This window comes from Lonchura striata, chromosome 5 (assembly GCF_046129695.1).
Source record: "Lonchura striata isolate bLonStr1 chromosome 5, bLonStr1.mat, whole genome shotgun sequence".
NCBI lineage: Eukaryota > Metazoa > Chordata > Aves > Passeriformes > Estrildidae > Lonchura > Lonchura striata.
The window spans coordinates 47,314,664-47,334,861 of NC_134607.1; the positions used below are offsets into that span (position 1 = coordinate 47,314,664).

Consider the following 20,198-nt stretch of genomic DNA (forward strand, 5'->3'; position numbering starts at 1 on the left):
AAGGACTCAAGTTTTGTATTCTTTACATCTAACTTGCATATTTTGCTTAAAGTAAAAAAAAAAAAAAAAAAGAAAAAAACCAACCAACCCAAGGACTAATACAGTTCATTAACACAACTATAAAAATGTTAACATTCACAGTTATTTTGGTCTTAATATTTTTCACATTTATACATTCAATCATACTGTGTTATTATTAGGTTTTTCTAACCATGAGTGCTGGGCAAATTGTACAAGCAACTGACATTCAAGTAATCCCTACCCTGAGCAAAATCTGTTATTCTGAAACTGCAAAAATTGTTTTTTGCACTAATCCCACACCAAAATAAAAAATAAACATCAAGAGGCTTCACTGCAGAGACAGGGTTTGATAGTTTGGAATCAAGAAAGCAGTTGCTTTCACAGCTGCAAGAGTTTATCATTTTCACCACAGATTTACTCAGGGTAAGTAGAATACACGCAAATGAAATGCTTACCCCAGATAAGTGCTAGACATCTCACTTAAAACCATCAATAAAGAACCACTGGGGACTCCAAAAGAATTTGTTTGCATCTCCTAACAGAAAGTTTTCCAAATTAAAATCACAATTACAATTTGATGCCCACAAGGCTGTGTGAATCACAGAATCTGGATTCAAATCAGTACTGAAGAAACAATTCAGTAAAAGGATTTCTGTACCAAGGGTGATTTTGAAGAATATGGCCAACAGAACCAGTGGGTAAATGGATTGTGGGGCAACATGCCAAAGGGGTCACATTTTCACGTGCTCCTCTTGCCAGGTAAGAGCTTGTTCTCTTATAATTGATACAGGGTCCAAAGACAATCTGCCCACCCACCCCTTGCAAAGAGCTAAATTAGTCAGGGCTGGTACTAGAGATTTCCAGTCTTCTCTGCACAGAACTGGCATTTCTGGTCTGGTTGCCTTCATTTTTCTTCCATGCCACAGGGTCTCCAAGACTTCCAGGAGTTTTGAAAAATGCCTCATGATGTGCAGGACGAATACTCTTGGGAGTGAGAGGAGCTGACGAAGGCTATTTGTGAAAAAACAAACAAACAATAAATCCCCAAAGTTATTCAGCAGAATTCTCTCAATGTCTACACACAAGCAGACAAACAGAGGACAGCTGAGAGACATTAATCCCTGTACCCTTTTCCATTACATAGTGAAGAGAGATTAGACAAGGGCTGAGGGGATAACCCAGGATACTACTACCTTAAAAGTGTTGCAACCAGCTGATTCTAGAATTCTGACACAACCCTCCTGTCCTCCTAATGTTTTTCTGTAGCCATTGCATAATATATAATGACTGTCAGATGGGGGGCAGTGTCCCTTAGATTGCTGGGGGATTTTTAGATTTTCTGTAAGTTATAAAACACTTAACTTTTCAGGACTAAATGTGCTATGCTGGGCTATGACTTCAACAGTGTCCCACACCCTGTGCCACCCCTAAGATGACACACCACCATCAGGCATCTGACACAGCTCTTTCATCACCATTCCTGTGCACCTTTCCCCCTTACCTGCTGCAGCTTCAGAAGGGTCACTGGGTGTCCCATACACACAGGGGAGTCCAGCTTAACAGCACTGCAAGATCTTGTAAGCACAGGACTCAGGTGCAGAGAGGGGTGAGCTGGCTGCTGTGGATCCACTGAAGGGGTGGGTGAGACCTTGGGAGTGACAACAGCCGCAGTGCTTATGAACACAGGGGTGGTTGATGGCAGGCTGGACATACTGAAATTTGTGGAGGCAGCAGCTGAGAAGGAGCCATCAGGAACTGAGGAAAGAGGACTGGTGAATGAGGGGGAACAGACGAGAGGGAAGGAAGCCAAGGCTGCTGATGGCACCATGACACAGGGTACACTTAGAGAAGGCAACTGGTTCGTAGCCAGGCTGATGGCACCAGGGGTTTGATTTGCAGAGAACAGGAAATTAAAACTGCTTAATCCTAAACCAAAGAGAAAAAGCAAAGCATTAATAATCTTGAACAAGGGAATTAAAGTACTGTAACTTTATCTACAATAGGAAAAAGGTGTGACAATAGAGAAGTCTGCCTAGGAAGTAAACTATGACAAAAGTAATAAAAAATAAGGAAGAAAACTGTCACAACCCCCTAACTCTTCTGTACAGTTCCCTTTCCTTATCTGCTTCCATTTTCTCCCCTACTTGTCTGTTCGATGTACCTGCATCCATTTACTTAGTCCATATGAAGTACCAACCATACCCCTTGCTGTTTTCTGCTTCTGACTTTGATTACAAGCAACATCCTGCTAAACAAACTCTTTTTCACTAACTGGAATCATCCTCTGCTATATGAAAACATACACATTACTTTTAATGAGGAAAAAAAAAAAACAGATAAACCAAACCAAACAAATGGAAGACAGCCACAAGGATCTATCACAGATGCATTAATTTTGCTGATAACAGCTGAACTACTGTGTTGAAGCAGAAGCTGCCCTGGCTCCCAGCTTGTCTGACCTTCCAAAACACCAGAATCAGCATTTTTAAACTGAGCATCTCCAATGAAAGTGAAATGCCATAGACCCCACTCCGTGTCATGAGTGAATCAAAGACTAAAGCAGTAGTCCTGGAAATCTGCCACACGTCCTGCTCCCACAAAGCAGTCATCCACTGCACACAAACACATGCACAAAACATGGTGGACACGAATCCCACTGCACTATTTTCAGCTGCTTCTTCTAGATCCCCACAGTGTCATACAAGCACGGCTGGCTACATTCCCAGTGCCTTGGGTTTCAGGGGTTACACTGATAATGCATGTTACAAGACAGTACAAAGTTTGAAGGTGATGAAATTCATATACTCAGTGGATGCTGCTGTCCTACACAGGCCAAATCCTGTCCTTACTGCCAAATCTCAACTTCCAACTCCTTTGAGTTTTGAATGCTGGATAACTGTCTTTTTTGTACATAATTCATAATTCATAACTGTCTTTTGCACATAATTCAGGCATGCAAACCCCATATTGTTCAGTGCTATTAATGTTTGGGAACCTCAGAAAAATGTCTCTTTTCAGAGGAGCAATAGTTCACATTGAATCAAGAGATTACAGAATTTCTAAACTACTACAGAGAACTGCTATCAGGGGTTTTTATGCCAAATATTCAACTATTTGTAGGACTCAGTATTTGCTCAGTTAACAGATACAGTGGTCTGGGTGCCTCTAGATCTCACGGGTATCCTTACCAGCAGTAGGCTGAACATAAAGATACTGTGGCTGGAAAGGCTGATTGGCATTTTCTTTAGAGATGTGCTCATTTCCTGGAGGGGGTTCATCAGGGTCTTTGTTCTGAGATTGTTTTTCTTGCTCCTGATAATCCAAAGACTTAGTAGACTCCTTGTTTGCCACCTCTGGAGCAGCAGGACTTGCGAGGTCAAGATGATTTGTTTCTAGATGTACAGCAGCTGAACAGCCACTTCCTGGGGAAGATTCTGCCTTGGGTGACTCAGAAGGCTTCTAAGCAAAAAACAAAAGGGGAAATGAAGAGTCCAGACTGAAATAAAACACTGCAATACCTCTCATGCACCTTCCTCATGCATCTGTGCAAAGGAGCAGCACAAACCTGATTAGCAAATCACCAAGGTAAAATTTTTGTTTGGGGTTTTGATGAGTTATATTAGTGATGCTTAAACCCTGTGCTCTTTGCTGCAGTTCACATTCAGTATTTGGATACACTACCTAAGAAATACCTAACCTCTGGGATTACTTTTTTACTGATAAGGAAAAACACTTGATTCATATTGTTTATATCGAAGATTCAAACGGTTTATATGACATAGTGTTGCGCTTGACCCCTACTTTCAGTATTTAAGAGAATTCTGATATAACTACACATCACCTTCATCATCACTATCTTTCTTTCACCAGCCTGCTGTGGACAACACTAGGCCTCAGAGAGAAGTACTCAAGCTGGAGAGTAGGAGGAAAGAACAAATCTCATTTGCTATAGCTCAGTAGAGTAAGCAATGCTGCTGCTGTCTGGGAAAGCCCAAGCTAACAAGGGAAGATGAGAAGTAATAATTACATTGATTTCTTCCCCTCTCACCAATTGTTTTGCTGAAGAAAATGATCAAAACACTAATTCCAAAGAACACCTCAGCATCATATCACTATGAAAAGCAACTCAAGTCCATTTTCCTGGTGGTGTGAAAACATCTCCCAGTTAATGCTTATACTTCCTGACACAGCCCACTGTGTCAGGAATTTATTAACATGTGGGAGGCAGCATTTTTGTCTCTCAAGAGCAGTGTACTGAATTTTCCCTTCTGAAAACACCATCTTAGGCAAAAGTCTTTCCTTACTATGAGAAAGCCTAAGTGATAATGAAATTCACTTTACCTTGGGTACTACAAGTGAGAGGGGCAGATCACCGTGCTCTAACGTCTGCTTTTTGGCTGCTGGCTCGTCATCATCTACAGGTGCAGAGGGCGATGAGCACTTGTGGGAGCTGCGTTTTTGGCAGACAGTGGGAGGTACAGCAACCTGAGCTTCCGCACTCCTGTTTCCCAGGTCTCCTGTAGTGGGCAGGGGCTCACTCAAGTTATTTTCCTGAAGACTGCCACACAACATAAAAAGGGATGAAGATGGGAAGCACAGGAAAGGTTGGTTGGGGCCCAGGGTAGGTTTTCCATTTTCTGTTTTGGAAGCTGCTGGTGTGCAAGGGTGTGAAGCCTGGCTGCTGATACCATTTGGTAGTGAGAAGCTTGGCACATCTGCCTGAACCACAGGGAAAACTGCCTGAGGCAAAGGGTTTACACAAAAATCAGAGTCCCCAGGAACTGGAAGAAGGGAGAAAGGTAAGCTTATGTTGGAGTTCTTTGCTGAACTTAGTATTATTTCGGTGTCACAAGCTTTATTCCTAAAAAACAACAAAAAAAAACCCAAATAGTAATGAAAAGAGGAGAAACATTTATTCCAAAATTAAACCCCCCACTTTATCCTTAGAAACAAAGAGATACATATTTGGACATAAATGTGGAAAAATTCAACTTCCAACCAACAATTTTTACACAGTTTACAAGAAGGGTAATTTTTTATAATTTCTAGTAACACAGAAGCAGAGTTCTCAGGTTTCTGATGGACCAGTAATGCTTTTGGCTGCACTTGACTAGTCAGTCATTCACAAATGAATTCAAATTGGAATAGGTGTAGAGAAGACAGATGACAGAGAGAGATGCCCTTCCACGGAATCATAATTTGCTCAACCTACCCAGACAATAGGTCAAAGGATGCAGGTATGACCTATAGAAACACATATGACAGAAAGAACTACTGAAGCAAAACACCAACACTGGTACAAGTACAGATGGGTGTAAAATGACCATGACAAAAAAAAACAACAAAACATGCTGACATCTCCCAGTATTATAACTGTAATAATGAGACTTCATGGCAATTTTAAAATGCCAGTCTCATCAATGAAATCTATCCTTAAACTACACATGACAAGCACAAAGCTGCAATTGGACAACAGTTAAGACCAACCTACCCAGTATCTTCCTCCATTTTCTGCCTGCAGACAGCTGCTAGATTTATCATTTTGGAACAATTTTCATCTGAATTCACAATACAGGCTGAAAGAACAAAGAGGCATTCAATTAATCACAGACAGGTTTACCAAGCATATTTTGATACTGCCCATGTAAAATAATTGCTATAATTTTTCAGTCTTGACACATTTTTATAACATCCACTAATCACCTAGAGTCAGAACCTGCAAGACACTCAGAACTCTCAGTCCCACTGGAGACGTGTTCAACATCATCATTTCCTATAAGAGGGAACTGTGAAAAGCCCTGTAATTACTTTATCTTTTTTAACAACTATCCGTTAGATTGTTACAGTAAATTTCACTATATTAGGAACCATAAAATAAAACAAGCATTTTGTGACTAAAGAATTTTTCTAAATCAAGTTCTCACAGAAGAAATTCTAGTATAGTTGCAGTTAGTACAGAACAGAAACATTTACCTACAGAAAATAAACTGCAGATTCAATTGCAGTGTGGCCTAAATTCTCCTCATGTAACTGTAGGCATTTGACTAGAGGTTCTAAACCAGGAGTTTCATTATTACACGCACAGTAGAAATATGGGTACCTCCCAATAGTAGTTCACATATTTAATTATGCTAATTCACCCAATCAAGTGCCTTAAATTGGTGCATTCCCTCATGTGGGCAGGTCCAGTGGGACAGAAAAGAACATGCTTCATTAGCAGTTACCTTGCCTCTCTTGACGTGGGCTGTTAGGCTCAGAACTGACCTTCCTTCTGGTTGCTTCACAAGGCTGTGCACTGTTAAATGAAGAGTGACGTGTAAACCTTTGTTTTTCAGTAGCACTGGTCTGGTACTGGGCACAGGTTCCTCTCTGTGTCTCTGGCAGAGGATCTGATGTTGGGCTATGCCCTCTCAGCTCATCTGTAGGGACATAATATTGTACAACAGTCCTTCAGGCAACACAGTTCATCATTTAGGCTTCTGCCATATTACCAAACTTGGTGTTAAGGGAATAGGCAACCTTTGTATTATCTCAAACCTCACAACACTGAAACAAACCTAGAACTCAATAAGCACCAGTAGACAAGGTAAGGGCTTCCTTCCTATCAATTCTATAGCAGCTACAGCAGCAGCTGCATTCCAGTGTGCTAGCCAGGAGGAGAATTAAGATAGTATTTACATTATCCTTCATTTTACTTGTTCTTGGCACCTTCCTGATGCAAATATCAAAGCCAAAGGGTTCCCTTTGCTCTGGCTTCTAGCCAAGGAACAGCAACTTACAGAGATGCACTCTCCCACCACCTTGTTCTTAGCAAAACTTTTGTAGAAGGGGCCACATGCAAGAAACAGCCCTGCTCCACCTTGTTACGGCCCCTTACAAAGAAAATAATTCACTGTATAATTATCAAGGAATTACCAAAGTTTTGCAACCCAGAAGAACTGTGGACCCAGATTTGAAGATGTCAGTGATATCTCCTATTGCTCCACAATTCATACAGTTATGCAAACAGTTATCTAAGTCAATGTAAAAATACCTGCAAGATACAGTATCCCTCAACATCTCTCCACAGACCCAGATCTTGGGTGCAAAGTCTAACTAGGGCAAATGTTGAGCTGGCAGCAATTAATAATCGCAGGGTATGCACTGAATGTTGAGTCATTCTTTACATACAGAAAGCCATCTTTTACCACTTGGGAAGGGACTGTCAAAGCAAAAAGAAAATAAATGCAAGCTACACGAGTTACCAGTTTTTTCGGGGAACTCCACAGGCCCGATCCACTTGAAAGCTGGTTTGCGTCCTCGCTCCTCTGTGACATGGACTTTCTTGATCAAGCCTAGGCTGGTGAGAACATTGGCAATATCATACAGTCTTCGTACCTTTGCTAACAAGAGAAGGCAGGAGTAGATAAAGAGAGTCAGGTTTACAATGCATATAGGACATATTTATGTGCTAATTTCATTCCAGACTATCGCCACAGCTTTCATAGATGAGGTGGGCAGAATCAAATTGGGATGGACTTAGGCCACCTCCCATAAAGTCTGCCATGCCAGCTCCCACCTGATTGTCACTGCTACTTCATACCTTAGCTACTCAGGTTTAAACTCGTCTAGCTCATTTTGATGGATATAGGTTAGGGAGTGATTATATTAACTTGCCCAGAAAAGGCAGCTACCTCCACGTGGGTAAAGAGAAGCTGGGGGAAAGAGGCACAAGATTGCATAGCTGATCACAAGAGGACACACATTCATAATTTTTAAAAATTATGATACCCACATATTTTCCAGCTAAACTCCTCACATTTCTTCTTTTATTTGGGGTAGAATTTCAAGACTGAAGTGCAAGTACTTTATTTTAAAAGTACTTTAAAGACTTAAAAGTCTTTATCTCACAAGATTTATTTACTAATGCTAGGTTCTCCCATGTTATCCAAGGGATTGAAGTACTAATCCTCACTAACTGAAAGGAAACCCTGCCATCCAGCTATAAAAGACTTCTGGCGTAAAAAGAAGGAACATATTCCTCCAGAGAGAAAATTAATTCCATTAAATTAAACAACATGCTTCATTTCTGAAACATAATTCAGAGCAGTACAGGAAAAAGGGTTAAAGTATAAAAAAAAACCCACCACCAACAACGAATTTTCTTCTTTATTCTGAAGCTGAACTTAGGAGATAATTGTCAAATTGCCTCTAACCCACACCAAGTTCTGTTTTTCCAAATATGCATTTGCAATGAAAAAAACCCCAGAACATATTGCAGGAAAAGATGCACAAATTGCTTGTGCTGGTGTCTGTTTGCTATCAGTCCAAACATGCCCCGTTTTCTTTACTCACTGACTGACTTGTCTCCCATTAGCCATCTTACTTTTAAATTTGCTGTGGTCCACTGTATCCTGGGTTTCTTCTATCAGTATCTTTGCTGCGATGTCCAGAGTGACTATCTTGGTCTTGGAGACAAGGAACAGCATGACAAACTTTTGGCTCATAATCCGCAATGACTTGTCCTTTCTGCTGTTTGCAGATGCTGTGTTACAAATAATACCCAAGCCTCTTAGCATATGTCATCCATCACAGCCAGAAAACTAGTAAGAAGATTTCTCACACGCAAAATAAGTAAAGTATTTCCTTGCCAGAAAGCAGAAATTAATTGAAAGGCAGCAAATAACTGATTAATGCAGACAGGAGTCTCTCTTCAAAGGGTAATTAAAAAATCAAACTTGCAGAAATAGCTTTTAGAAAGTGAAATTCCAAAGCTGATTCTGTGTTATGTTACACAGTTTTGTGCCACTATAATTCTGTGACTCTAATGGACTTTAAACCATCATGTGTTATATGGGCAGCATGCAAAGAGTGGACAAATGAAGATGGTGCTTTCTGACAGGATAAAGCATTTGCTGTCAGATACAGGTGGGAAAAAACTGGATTGTATAGCAGAACTTCCTGCCAGTCTGTAGAACAGAGAGAAAAATCTGTCTTGAGACCTATGTTAGGGACAGACTAGAAGGAAGAGCTCTGTACCTTCCATGGTGAATTCAGCACCTTTTTGCAAAGGATAACTTTTAATTATTTAATTTAAAAGCAAAGCAAGGGAAAAAGTGACATAATAAACTGGAGAAAGAGACTTGTGTCTGTGTATCATCACACATTTAGTAATCATCCTACCAGAGGTGCAATCTGGTTCTGAAAAGTCCAGTAATGGCCTGTCTTGAGAATCTGGAATAGTCTCCTTTTTCCGTTCTCCAAATTTGTACTCTAAGTCCTGCTCCTTGTGCTGGGAGGTCATTAACTCTCCATACTGTAGCTCTCCTGCCTCCTGAAGCATTTTCAGAGTCTGGCTGAGGTTGTGCCGGCCATGCCAGCAGTATTGGTTCTTGGCCACACGGCTGACCAAGTGCAGTGACTCCAGGACATTCACAATATCGTAAATTCGTCTCCGCTCAACTCCTGTTTGGGAAGTGGGGGGGGAAACAGATAAAAAAGACATAGATGCTCATCTTAGTTCAGCAGAAGCAAACAGAGAACGGGTTGTTCTCTAATACACATTTTCACTGTTCACATGGACACATTCTATTAGATACATCTATATTTGCACACTAAAAATCTGACTTATATGTGGCCAGCTTCATGGTATGTTGCTCTTTGTCCATTTTCTTAACTTCCAGCCCAGCCATGGCGGCTTCAGCTTAAAGCACTTACACTGTGTTTAGAACTGATTGCAGTCTGCCAGCCCCATTCACTCAAACCTACCCAAATTGCCCCAGGGTTTTCATAGTACTTTGGCCCTTCCCTAAAGAGGCCTTCAACTCTCAGACACATACCTGTACACAAGCCTGTGTGTAACAAAGCAGAAAAGGGTCTGTCACAGCATAGAGATAAAAGGCCCTCATACAGGAACCAGGGGGAGTGCAGTCCTCCACTTGCATTTACAGTGACACATCTACTTTTACTTGCTAAGCAAGTACCAAGTAAAGGGGTATCAAAATCTTCACAAACTGCAGAGCAGTGTAGAATGAGATCTACTGTTCCCAAACACAACAGAAACAAATTGTCAGTGCTGGCTGGATCTAGTCCTATAGAAAATTTATGAAATATATCCAACTTGAGTTCAGCCTGACTGATGTGAGCAAGGCTGGGGACTGAATATGAACAGGTCGGTGGCAATGCTTGCTGTCCTAAGTGTTTGTGTCCAGTGCTGTTTGAAGCATGGCTTTAATATGCAACACAACATACTATACAATGATGGCAGCATCTGCACCAAGAATCTTCTAACAGTTAACATCAGCTGAGCAGAACAAGTGCTAGTTAGGGTGAAAGATTTTGAAAATCTCCCTGTGGGAGGCAAGGCTGTAATGTACCTGTTGACCCATTTAAGAATAGGCATAATACTTATCAGCCTCAAATACATATTGGGTGAAACAATTCATAAGCATTTGCAAGTGTGTGAAGAATTTGGAACAAAATATAATTCAGAAAAACAAGAGTGCTACACATATCCTGATGTCTGTTAGGCACCAGCAGTACAGCCCCTTTGTGGCCGTCCGCATGTCTTCCATGAACAAAGCAATATACATTTGTAGCAAAAGCTGTATCACAGACATAACTTGTTACATCGAGAGCAGCAACATCAGCAGGGGATAATTTTGTGGTCGCCGCATGGATACAAGCAAGGAAGGGAAAACCAAAGGGAGAAGAACAACCAAAACCTTTCCCTTCCTGGGAGGTAAAATTTCCAACAGTAAATTCTAGAAGAAAGTTCCTGTTATTTAGGAAAGCAAGGTAATGCCACTCCCAACACAGAACAAAGCACTGTTCATGTTCAGCTGTACAAGGCTGGAGCATGACATCTCATGCAAACATAAAGGAATAACAGCAGAATCTAAAAGAAAAATTAATATTAAAAATAATTTATCTATTTACCTAATCTGTATTCTATCCTATTTCCAGTTCACTCTACAGACAAAATGAAATTTGTCTGTTTTGGGAAGAAAAGGAACAGAAGAATGATGTCTTCTGTTCCTTTTCTTCCCAAAACAGATAAATTTTCATTTTTGCGACGTCTTTTCTGTTAATAGTTGAGTTTTAAATGTAGGATCAAGATTTATTTAGTTTAAGTCAAATTTTGTAAAGCCCTTCCCAGCTAAGAAACAACCTCTCTGAAGACTCAGATATTTTTGTTATTAATGTGTCCTGAGTCCTCTCTCTTTATTACTTCTTGCAAATATTTCATTAATCTTTCAACTAAAAGCAATCTTAACAGCAGAACCAGCAAATGGGCTACTCAAAACAAGACATTTTCTCATGGTATTCTTGCAGTTCTCCCAGTACCTTCCTGTCAAAAGGTGATATTCAAAGCTAAGGTAACCTTGATGAACCAAGTGATCTCGGAAGACATGATGTCAAACATGGTCAGAAGTTAGGGAGTAAACACAATTGATCTCCTAAGCATACCAGTTTGTAATAATTTCTCCAAATGTTTCATTTCAACAAAATTTGTTGTCTCTAAGTCCACTTTACAAAACCCTCTTAGGTTTGTGAATCCTAACTCCTTCAGTGTTCAATGAACAGAATATTTAAGAAAGCAATATAGTTGGTAAACAGCTGGAAGTAAGATCTGTGTAGTAAAAAGTGCAGAAATTCAGAAAGCAGATTTCAAAATGGTAGTGCCACCAAGCAACAAGGACACTGAAGAATATTAGGCATTTCCAACACTTGATTAGTATGATTAGAAGAGCATCCAGACCCTGGGAAAGGCAGATCTTGAATGTAGTCTGTTAGAATATGATCTTTGGAAGGCCCACCTGTTAGGTTACCCCAGGTGATCAGTTACCCCAGTTTCACAGGTATACATACCAAGAATTGAAGCCACTTCATCCAAAGAAATGGTAGTTTTCTCTGTTGACAATGGATAATTTGGATAGCGAGCTAGAAACTTTTGGCACAAAAGTCCTAAGCTTTTCTGTTTTCTGCTGGGCCTCTGCTTTTCAAATTCATCAACCGTGCTGTCATCTACTATATCATACTGTTAAAAAATAAATGTTAACCCTTTAATACAGAGTTTTTAAAAGCAAGACATAGTCAAGTGAAGCTTATTTCAGATGTTACCAATATTTAAGATCAGATTTTCTAATTAGAAAACCAATGGACTCCTTGAAAGCACAGAGCTCTTGGATAACAAAATTGCAAGCTCTTCTCATTTCATTACACACGATAGCTACAGAAAAATTATTATCTGTGCAATCATGAAATAGTGGTCATATATAAGGAAAAAATCCAGTAAGATCAACACCCAAGACTAGCAGATGTAAGATTATACTTGGAAAGAGTATTTCTTCTGGAAAGAAGGAAGAATATGCCCTCAAACACTTCTGGATCTAATAAAACATGAGATGCAGAAGCCATTAAAAAGTTCCTGCAATACCTTTGTTTGCAGACTTTTACAGTGACTCTATCACTTTAAGAAACTGATGATTGGGGAAGGGGTGGGGGCACTTTGCTCAGAAACTATAAAAGGTGCAACTCAGTCTTTGAATATTAAATTTAGTCACGATGTTAGCTTAAGTAATTCTGTAGGATGGTCTGAATGTGGTCTTTCTGACCCTGCAGTGGGAAAAAGACCACGGTGGCAAGAATGTAGGAAGAGGTGTATTTGGTTATCACAAAACAAGAATGATGGATGATTATTTTGCACTGGTAACTCTGGGGTTATCTTCTGTGTTATGAAAAGAAATCTTGCCTTCTGGCAAAGAAAAGCTGAAGGTGGTGGTAGCTGTTGAAACTTGTGTTTCCTATCTTAAGGGATCTTAAACTCTCTTTAGCTAGTTGTAAGGAAGTTACCTTGTGGCAAGCTGGTGCCCTGATAGAATTGAGTTTTACATGGTGTGGAAATAGCAGTATTCTTACTCAAAACTTTACTTCTTTTGTATGTTACCCTTCTAAGTGTAGAAGATTATTAAATGAAAGATTTATTAACTCAAAAATAATTGAAGTCTTTATAGTAGCCACCCCAAAAATGCTGTGTGATCTTAGCAGGCTTGGAGTGGTAATGAACTAACCTTAAACAGCAACTATTTTTTACCTACTGGACACTATGTTAGGAATGATCTCTAGGGAGCTGTTTGCTTTTTTATGACTATGAAAACTGCAGAATTTTCTACACTACTGTTTTCTACATTACTGTTGCTGTAAAAACTACACTTCCAGAGTGATATGTACCTATGAAATTAATGAAATTATGCTTGTCAGTAGAAAGACACAGAACTATTGTCCAGAACTATGGCTGAAACCACCAGGGAAGGATATCCTACGAGAAATAAACCAGGAGAGGAAAAGCAGCGGTTGGAACAAAAAAAAAAAAAAAAAAAAAAGCATGAAGGAAGAAAACTGCAATGATGCTTACTGATGATCTGATGTCATTCTCTCCAGGGACAGACTTCATGAACTGAGGACAGGAATCAACCCCTGCATTGCCTAAATCTTGTGAAGTAGAAATTGTAATGCTTGACCCTTGCTTTCTGACCGCTAGTTTGGGGGCTGGGGGGGAAGTGGGGAAAAAAAGCTTTTGCAGACCACTTTGCAGGACGGTTGCAGATGAGATCTAAGATTTGGAAAGTTTGTTCTTTCATTGTAAAATTTATTTTTGAAAAGGATGCTTGTTTAAAACAGATCTGGCAATTTTCTTTCTAATGTGGATCAAAAGTACTTCAGTTGGGGAAATCAAACATTTAAGCTCTACTTCCTTCATAGTCCTTTTAAGTAATATTCAGGCTCTTGAGGGGATCTCAGGTCAATTACTAGTTAGACTTTTGGAGTCCTAATGCTCAGACATTGCTGTGTAGGCAACTGTCCTTGGGAATGTCTTACTATTCTGCCCCTTTCCGTAGGGAGCAAAGAACCAGTTGGAAGCAATCTGAGGAGCAACTTAAGAAAGGTCTGAATCCTAACTGAATATAAGGTAATTGTGTTCTGAGTCTCACCTGTAACGAATCAGGTGTGTCACTCTGCTCACTGTTTTCTATGGGTCTGAAGAGCTCTTTCTTCTTTTCCCTGTCTCTCATGTCAGGACTAGCAGCACTAACAAGAATCTTCAGGTTAGTAGTAGGAGTCCAGGGATCAGGTTGAGGTCTGTCAATTATCTTAACAGGTGTGATTGGACTTCTTTCCGGTGTGCAGCCTTTTTGCTTAGATAAATCAATTGGTTCATTCTTAATGGGAGTCTTTGGGGCCATCCTGGATCGATCATATATGTTTTCCTATTAAAAACAAAGTTTTTTAGACACAAGAGAGAAAAAAACATTTCATCAATCAATTTCATTATTCTTATGAATTTATTTTTACTGACTTGTGCCTTGGCACTCACAGCTATATTTAGCACAGTTCTTCTGCCTTTGTTGGAAATGTTAAAATATTCTACATGCTGTTATACTGGAGGAAGTGTATTTGAGATACTGCCTTGAGATACAGAACTCGAGGTCAATCAGTCTAACCTGTGGCCTATTAGGCTTTTAAACTCTGACTGTTACTACAAGAAAGCATTGCCCACTAGCACAAATCACCAAATCACAGGGAAACTCAAATCATGCACTGGTCACATTACACTTAGCAAGAAAGCAGAGTTCTGTCTGAAAGGTCCCAGGTTAAAAGCCATGCTGGGGATGCAGCTCAAACTCACAGAATATCAAACTAAAGCGGACATAACCTCAAGTGCAAGCAAGCCAAGTTTTGCATCCCACTGTCTGCTGCCCAAAGCAACCAAGAAAATCTCCCTAACTGTTCATTTACTACCGCTAAGAGCTGCTAGGAGAAAAAGTCTAATTCCTCAGCTGATTTTTATAATTTCCTGAATGAAGCTCAATTCCTTCCAGTCCCTAGCTGCCATCAAATTTTTTCATATTTCAGCTATGGATCCCTTTCTCTTACTGCAAGAATTACCACTACAGATGAACTCACTTGAAGTGACCGGCTGAAGGAAGCATTATTGGTATCCTTAATATAATGCATTTTATTTTGTGCTGTAAGAAATCCAATTCAGAAATTGAATAAAAGCCTGAAATGAAATACTAATTTATACCGGATTACTGTAAGAACTTTCTTAAGTTTTGCCTTTTTACTTGGAGCAATTTAAGTGTTCTGTAGCTGAAATATATTTAAATAGGTGATTTCAAAGGTCATCCTAACAGGCACAGTATAGCTAAAAAGTAGAAAAAAGTTCTAGTAACAACTGAAACTGGCTTTTACTAGGAGCAGTTTTGTAGCATTCAGACTGGAAACAAATTTGGCACATTAAAAGCATTGTGCTCTGAGCACTGATGAACACTTCTGCATATATTCACCTATGAATTATCCAAAAGGATGTAATAAATACATCTCTTTTTTTACAACTAACAGCCAGTTGTAACTTACTACACTGTGATAAATAGGGATCAATTTAGAGGCCAAGGTACTTCTTGGAATATATATTCATATAGTGTTGGCACTCAATATTTTCTTGCAATTTCACGTTCGGCAGTGAATCAACCCTTAAGTAATGCAGAAAGTCTATCTTCCCCTAAAGCTCCTTTTCATTATGGCTGGTGGTAATGGAACTGCAGTGAGGGCAGCAGAAGCAACCTGCTGTTTCACTGCCTCAGATCTTCATGTTTGTGCAAATACCACAGTGAAAAAAGTAGTGGCTCTACATGAAAAGCACATGACTATACCCTTTCAGATCTTTATTTTCTACCATCAGATCTTCATTTTCTACTGTCATAATTACCTACTAAGGTAAGAAACACTTCTAACCCTCTCTCCCCTTTCTTTTTCAGTAGCTGCAACATTCTGTGAAGTCTTACCTGTACTGCACAAAATCTCAAGGGCAGTCGGTAGAAGTATGAGATAGAGGACAGGAAAGACCAGCTTGATGAACTTAGTATGTGAGCAGGAATTGAAACAAATCTCTGATATAATAGAAGTGGAATCTGACGAGAACTGTGTGAATTTTGGAGGACTCAGATGGAATACGGACAACAGGTCAAGAATTGCATCTAGTTCAGGAGACGTTACTGAGCAAGGTAATGCCCAAGGCTACATATGCTGTCTCCTGGCTGGTGAGGCAGTAGGGAAACAATGAGCTTGTTCCTTGCTGGGTTGCCCTACGTAGTCTCTTGACTAGAAAACTCTACTTTATGAATACAGACCAGAAGGCAAGCATAGTGGATGTATCCATGAGTGTGCTCAAAGTAATGTTAATTAATAGAACTATAGTATTCCTGTGCCAAGTTAAGAACCGGGTAGTTCTTACCTTTAGAACCACAAGTCTCTACAAGAGCCCTCTCCACCTTACCAAATGGTAGCCATTGGGATACTTGAGATCACTGAGTGGGTTTTACTCGGGTGAAAGCTAAATGGTGTTCCCCGCTGTGTAGTGCCAGAGTGCAATCACTTCACTTACTGACAAGGGTGGCATGACTCAGACTTCTTGCACTGGATTATTCCTTTACCTTAAGGGTAGCGCTGGACATGCCAGTGCCCCAAGTGCTCACAGGGAGGATGCTGCCGTACAGACCAAGAGGGCAGAGCAGGTCCGATGGGCAGCAGCTCAAACGCTGCCCGGGGCGCCACAGGAGCACGATCCGGAGCGCGGCTCCCCTCCAGCCCCCGGGTGGGGCCCTGCACTCGCGGGGCTGGGGCTCCGCGGCGCCCACCGCTCCCGCCGCCCTCCCTCCCTCTTCCCCTCGTCCCGCACTGGCTCGGACAAGGCCTGCAAGGACCGGACCGGACCGGACCGGACCGAACCCCCCGCCGGCCGTCCCGCTCACCTTCTGGGCCGCCTCGGTGCGGCCCCGCCGCCCCGGCCGGGCGCTCGCCAGGTCCCGCAGCGCTAGGACGCTCACCTCCATCTGCAAAGCGAGAAGGCGCTTTTAGCCCGGCTCTTAAGAGGAGCCGCTCCCGTCCCCGGAGGGACGCGGGGAGCGCGGCTGCTGGGGCCGCGTTCCCGGGGAGGGAGGAGGGAGGGATGGAGGAGGGAGGGGCGGGAGGCTCGGCGGGCTCCGCGCCTCACCTCGGCCGGGGCCGGGGCGCGCGGGGGGCGCGCGGCTCTGCCGCTCCCGCCAGGCGCCCTCAGACATCGCTTTACAATCCGGCCAATCAGGCGCGGCCGCCGGGGAGCCCCGGCCGCGCCGCCGGCCAATCGGCGCGCGGGAAGGCGGCGGGCGCGCGGGACGGGGCTCCCGCCCGCGCGGAGCCGTTTCGCTCCTTTTCTTGGCGCTGCCCGCCCTCCCCCGCGCGCGCCCTTCCCGCCGCGCCGGGCGGGAAAGGGCCGGCGCTGCCTGCGCCGGGACAGCCGCCTGCTCCTTCCCGCAGCCGCCGCCTGCCTCCTCCGGCAGCTGCCGCCGCCGTCCTTACACCTGGAAGGGAGAGGAAGGGCTGAGCCAGCGAGGGGCGGGTGCTGCCTCGGTCGCCCGGCCACCGGCTCGTAGGAAACGCCGCCGCGGTGTCCGCGCCGGGGCAGCGCCGCCCGGGGCGTGGGTCGAGCGGCTGAGCAGCCCCGGGTAGCTCGGACAGCGCTGTGGTCCTCCGCCTCATCCCCTGCAGCGCGTCTGCTGCCGGGAAGGTAGAGCGAGCAGGCGCCATGGGGTCTGGACCCTTCGCTTTTCCCTGAGCGTCTGCTCCGTACGTTTCCCTCCTTTGGTACCTCATTGCATACCGAGATAAGGAAGAACTGCAAGGGAGTCGCGTCCAAAGTCAACAAATCAAATCCTGGCAGCCTGTGAAGCGCTGCAGTGATGAGATTATAGTTGTACCTGTTGAGACTATGGACACACAGTGTTGCCAAAAAGAAAAAAGAAAGGGAAAAATTGTCAGAATCATTGCTTTCTGCAACGCAGAATACTTCAGTTATGAAAGTAATTGCCCTTCACTTGAGACCCTTTCTGGAGAAATTTGCTCCGTGCAGTGTAATTAAATTTGTGTTTTGAAGTGTATTTAAGATTTTTTTTTTCGTATTTAAGATTTTTTTATTAAAGTTGCAACAGCAGACATGCTGCTGCATTATTCCTGTCTTATTTTGTTGTGGGAGGACTTCCCTCTGAAATAGCTCATGAGCTAGTAATGAGTTGTCACAGAAGAAAAAATCCAAGACACAATTCTGATAATTTATAAAAATATTCACTTAGTAATTTTTGAGGAATAGAAAAATTTTCAATAAGAATTTGGAAAGCAGCTAGATATTGTCTCTGATTTTTTAATTTTCAGCTAGTTCCAGTACACCAGTTTGCTGAAGAGAATGAAATATAAACCCTCAGAGAGCCTCTTTTTATTAAAAAAAAAAATGTTAAATGGCCCTATACAAAACAGCTCTTCATGCTTTAAAACCTTCCTATTTTAAGAGGAACATGAATTCTGTAACTGCAAAGTGTGTCTCTCAGTACATATTTGCAGATATGTAGAGAGAAATATTTCTAAGGAGTGAACTATTAGTGCAGCTCTCACTCATAGTGTTAGCGTTCAGGAACACACATGATCACGGGATATGCACGTGCTTTTATTGAGAGCTCTGGGAATCAGGGGTACAGACCTAAATCTGACTCCGACATGGCTTTCAAGCTGAATGTATTTTATATTCTATTGTTATATAACTTACATATTAATTATTAAACTTATATTGCTCTGTTGTATACATTGACTTTATTCAAGCATGAGATTCTTGTGACCTTTCTCAAGCTTCTGACCACAGTTTCTCATGATTATTCTTACGATTAAACAGTAATTATATTTAATTACTAAACAATCATCATATCTAACAATTATATCATTTATAATGTACTAGATATGCAGTTCTAGCAAGGTACAAAGCCTACACATTCCCCGGGTATTTTCTCAGGGTCTACTAAGCTTAATTTTCCTTCTAACCCTAAATCCCCATGATTTTGAAACCCTTTTACTATCAATATGGACTCTGAAAACAGACTCATGAGAATCGTAAGAAATGCAGAGTAATGGAAAATGCAGGCAGAATCTCGTGTCACAGACTGACAAGCCCAGGCATGATTTCTAGACCAAAGGAAAGAAGTTGAGAAGAGAGTGTAGCAGCTGAGAACAGTGTGCTGTGGCCCCAGTGACAGGAAATTGCCATCTGTCCCTTTTAGTCATCTACTTCAACTAAAGTGGCACAGAAATATACATTCTCAGAGCTTTATCTTAAGATCTGTCACAGGCATTTGTGTATCCACTGCCAATTAACAACATCTATTGTAAGGTATTATGTGTTGTGAAAGTTTAATAGGTCTAACTGCTTTTGTAGCTCCAGCACAGAGACTTTCTTGTTAAGACCTCATTGTTGGTAACTTAATATTTGGGTCACTTGCTGAAATATCATGGCATGTGCATGTAGAGGTTCAGTTGATCACTATAGTGATTGCTTCTAGCCTTAGAAATCTGGTCATTTATAGGCCATTAATTGGAAAATCTGTAGGTTGGCATGAGACTCAGGAGGCCTAAGTCTAAATACCTGTCAGCATCACTACAGACTGTGTAGGCAGTGGGACACCATCTACTTGGGATGTTACTGACTTGTACTACTATAGTTTTGCTACTGAGATGGACCTGGGGCCTTATTAGACCTTCAAGACTTGTGACTTCTTACAGGTTAAGGATGCCTCTGAATATAAATGAGTTGCTATTAAAGATCTCTCCCAGTCCTCAAAGGAGAACTAATTTGAATCACGTTTGACACCTTCATTTAACGTTGTTTTAGTTTTACACACACTGTATTCCTTGCAATAGAGCTGGAGACTGCTCGAAGGGCCCTGGCTGAAACCTGCTGGGTTAAATCAGCCCCAGAAGGTGCGGAGCTCAGCATGTGGATGAAGAGCAGAAAAGCAGAGCTGGAGGGAGAGAAGCGTCACGCCTGTGCTTAAGGGAGGTGCTAGAGCCCACTTTGGCGCTGAGTACAGTAAAGGGTGTGTGTGAGTCACATATATAGACTGAGGTGGGAGAAGTGAGACATGGCACCAGGTGGGCAGCTGTGGGAGCTCTGTGTGTGAAGGGACACTGGGTGATGGTTTAGTCTGAGGAAATGATTTTTATTTAGACCAGAGAAGTGCATTTCTTGGGAGGTTTCGACAGGGATTTGGATTCCTCTGTACAATGATTCTTCTGTAATATGGAAAAAAGAATATTCAGGATTAACATATTAAACTATT

General features: G+C 41.9%; 1 protein-coding gene across 1 annotated transcript; it reads right to left on the bottom strand.

Moving 5' to 3' along the window:
• Positions 1 to 523: 523 nt before the first annotated feature.
• On the bottom strand, positions 524 to 17,016 carry E2F7 (E2F transcription factor 7). The gene is made up of 12 exons (XM_021528167.2): positions 16,815 to 17,016; positions 13,995 to 14,270; positions 11,872 to 12,040; positions 9,184 to 9,465; positions 8,387 to 8,545; positions 7,266 to 7,403; positions 6,246 to 6,440; positions 5,513 to 5,597; positions 4,363 to 4,882; positions 3,210 to 3,480; positions 1,523 to 1,947; positions 524 to 1,032 (listed from the first exon to the last, which is right to left on the bottom strand). Exons 1-12 carry the CDS (start codon positions 16,893 to 16,895, stop codon positions 856 to 858), a joined length of 2,778 nt encoding a protein of 925 aa, XP_021383842.2. The 5' UTR covers positions 16,896 to 17,016; the 3' UTR covers positions 524 to 855.
• Between the last annotated feature and the right edge of the window lie 3,182 nt (positions 17,017 to 20,198).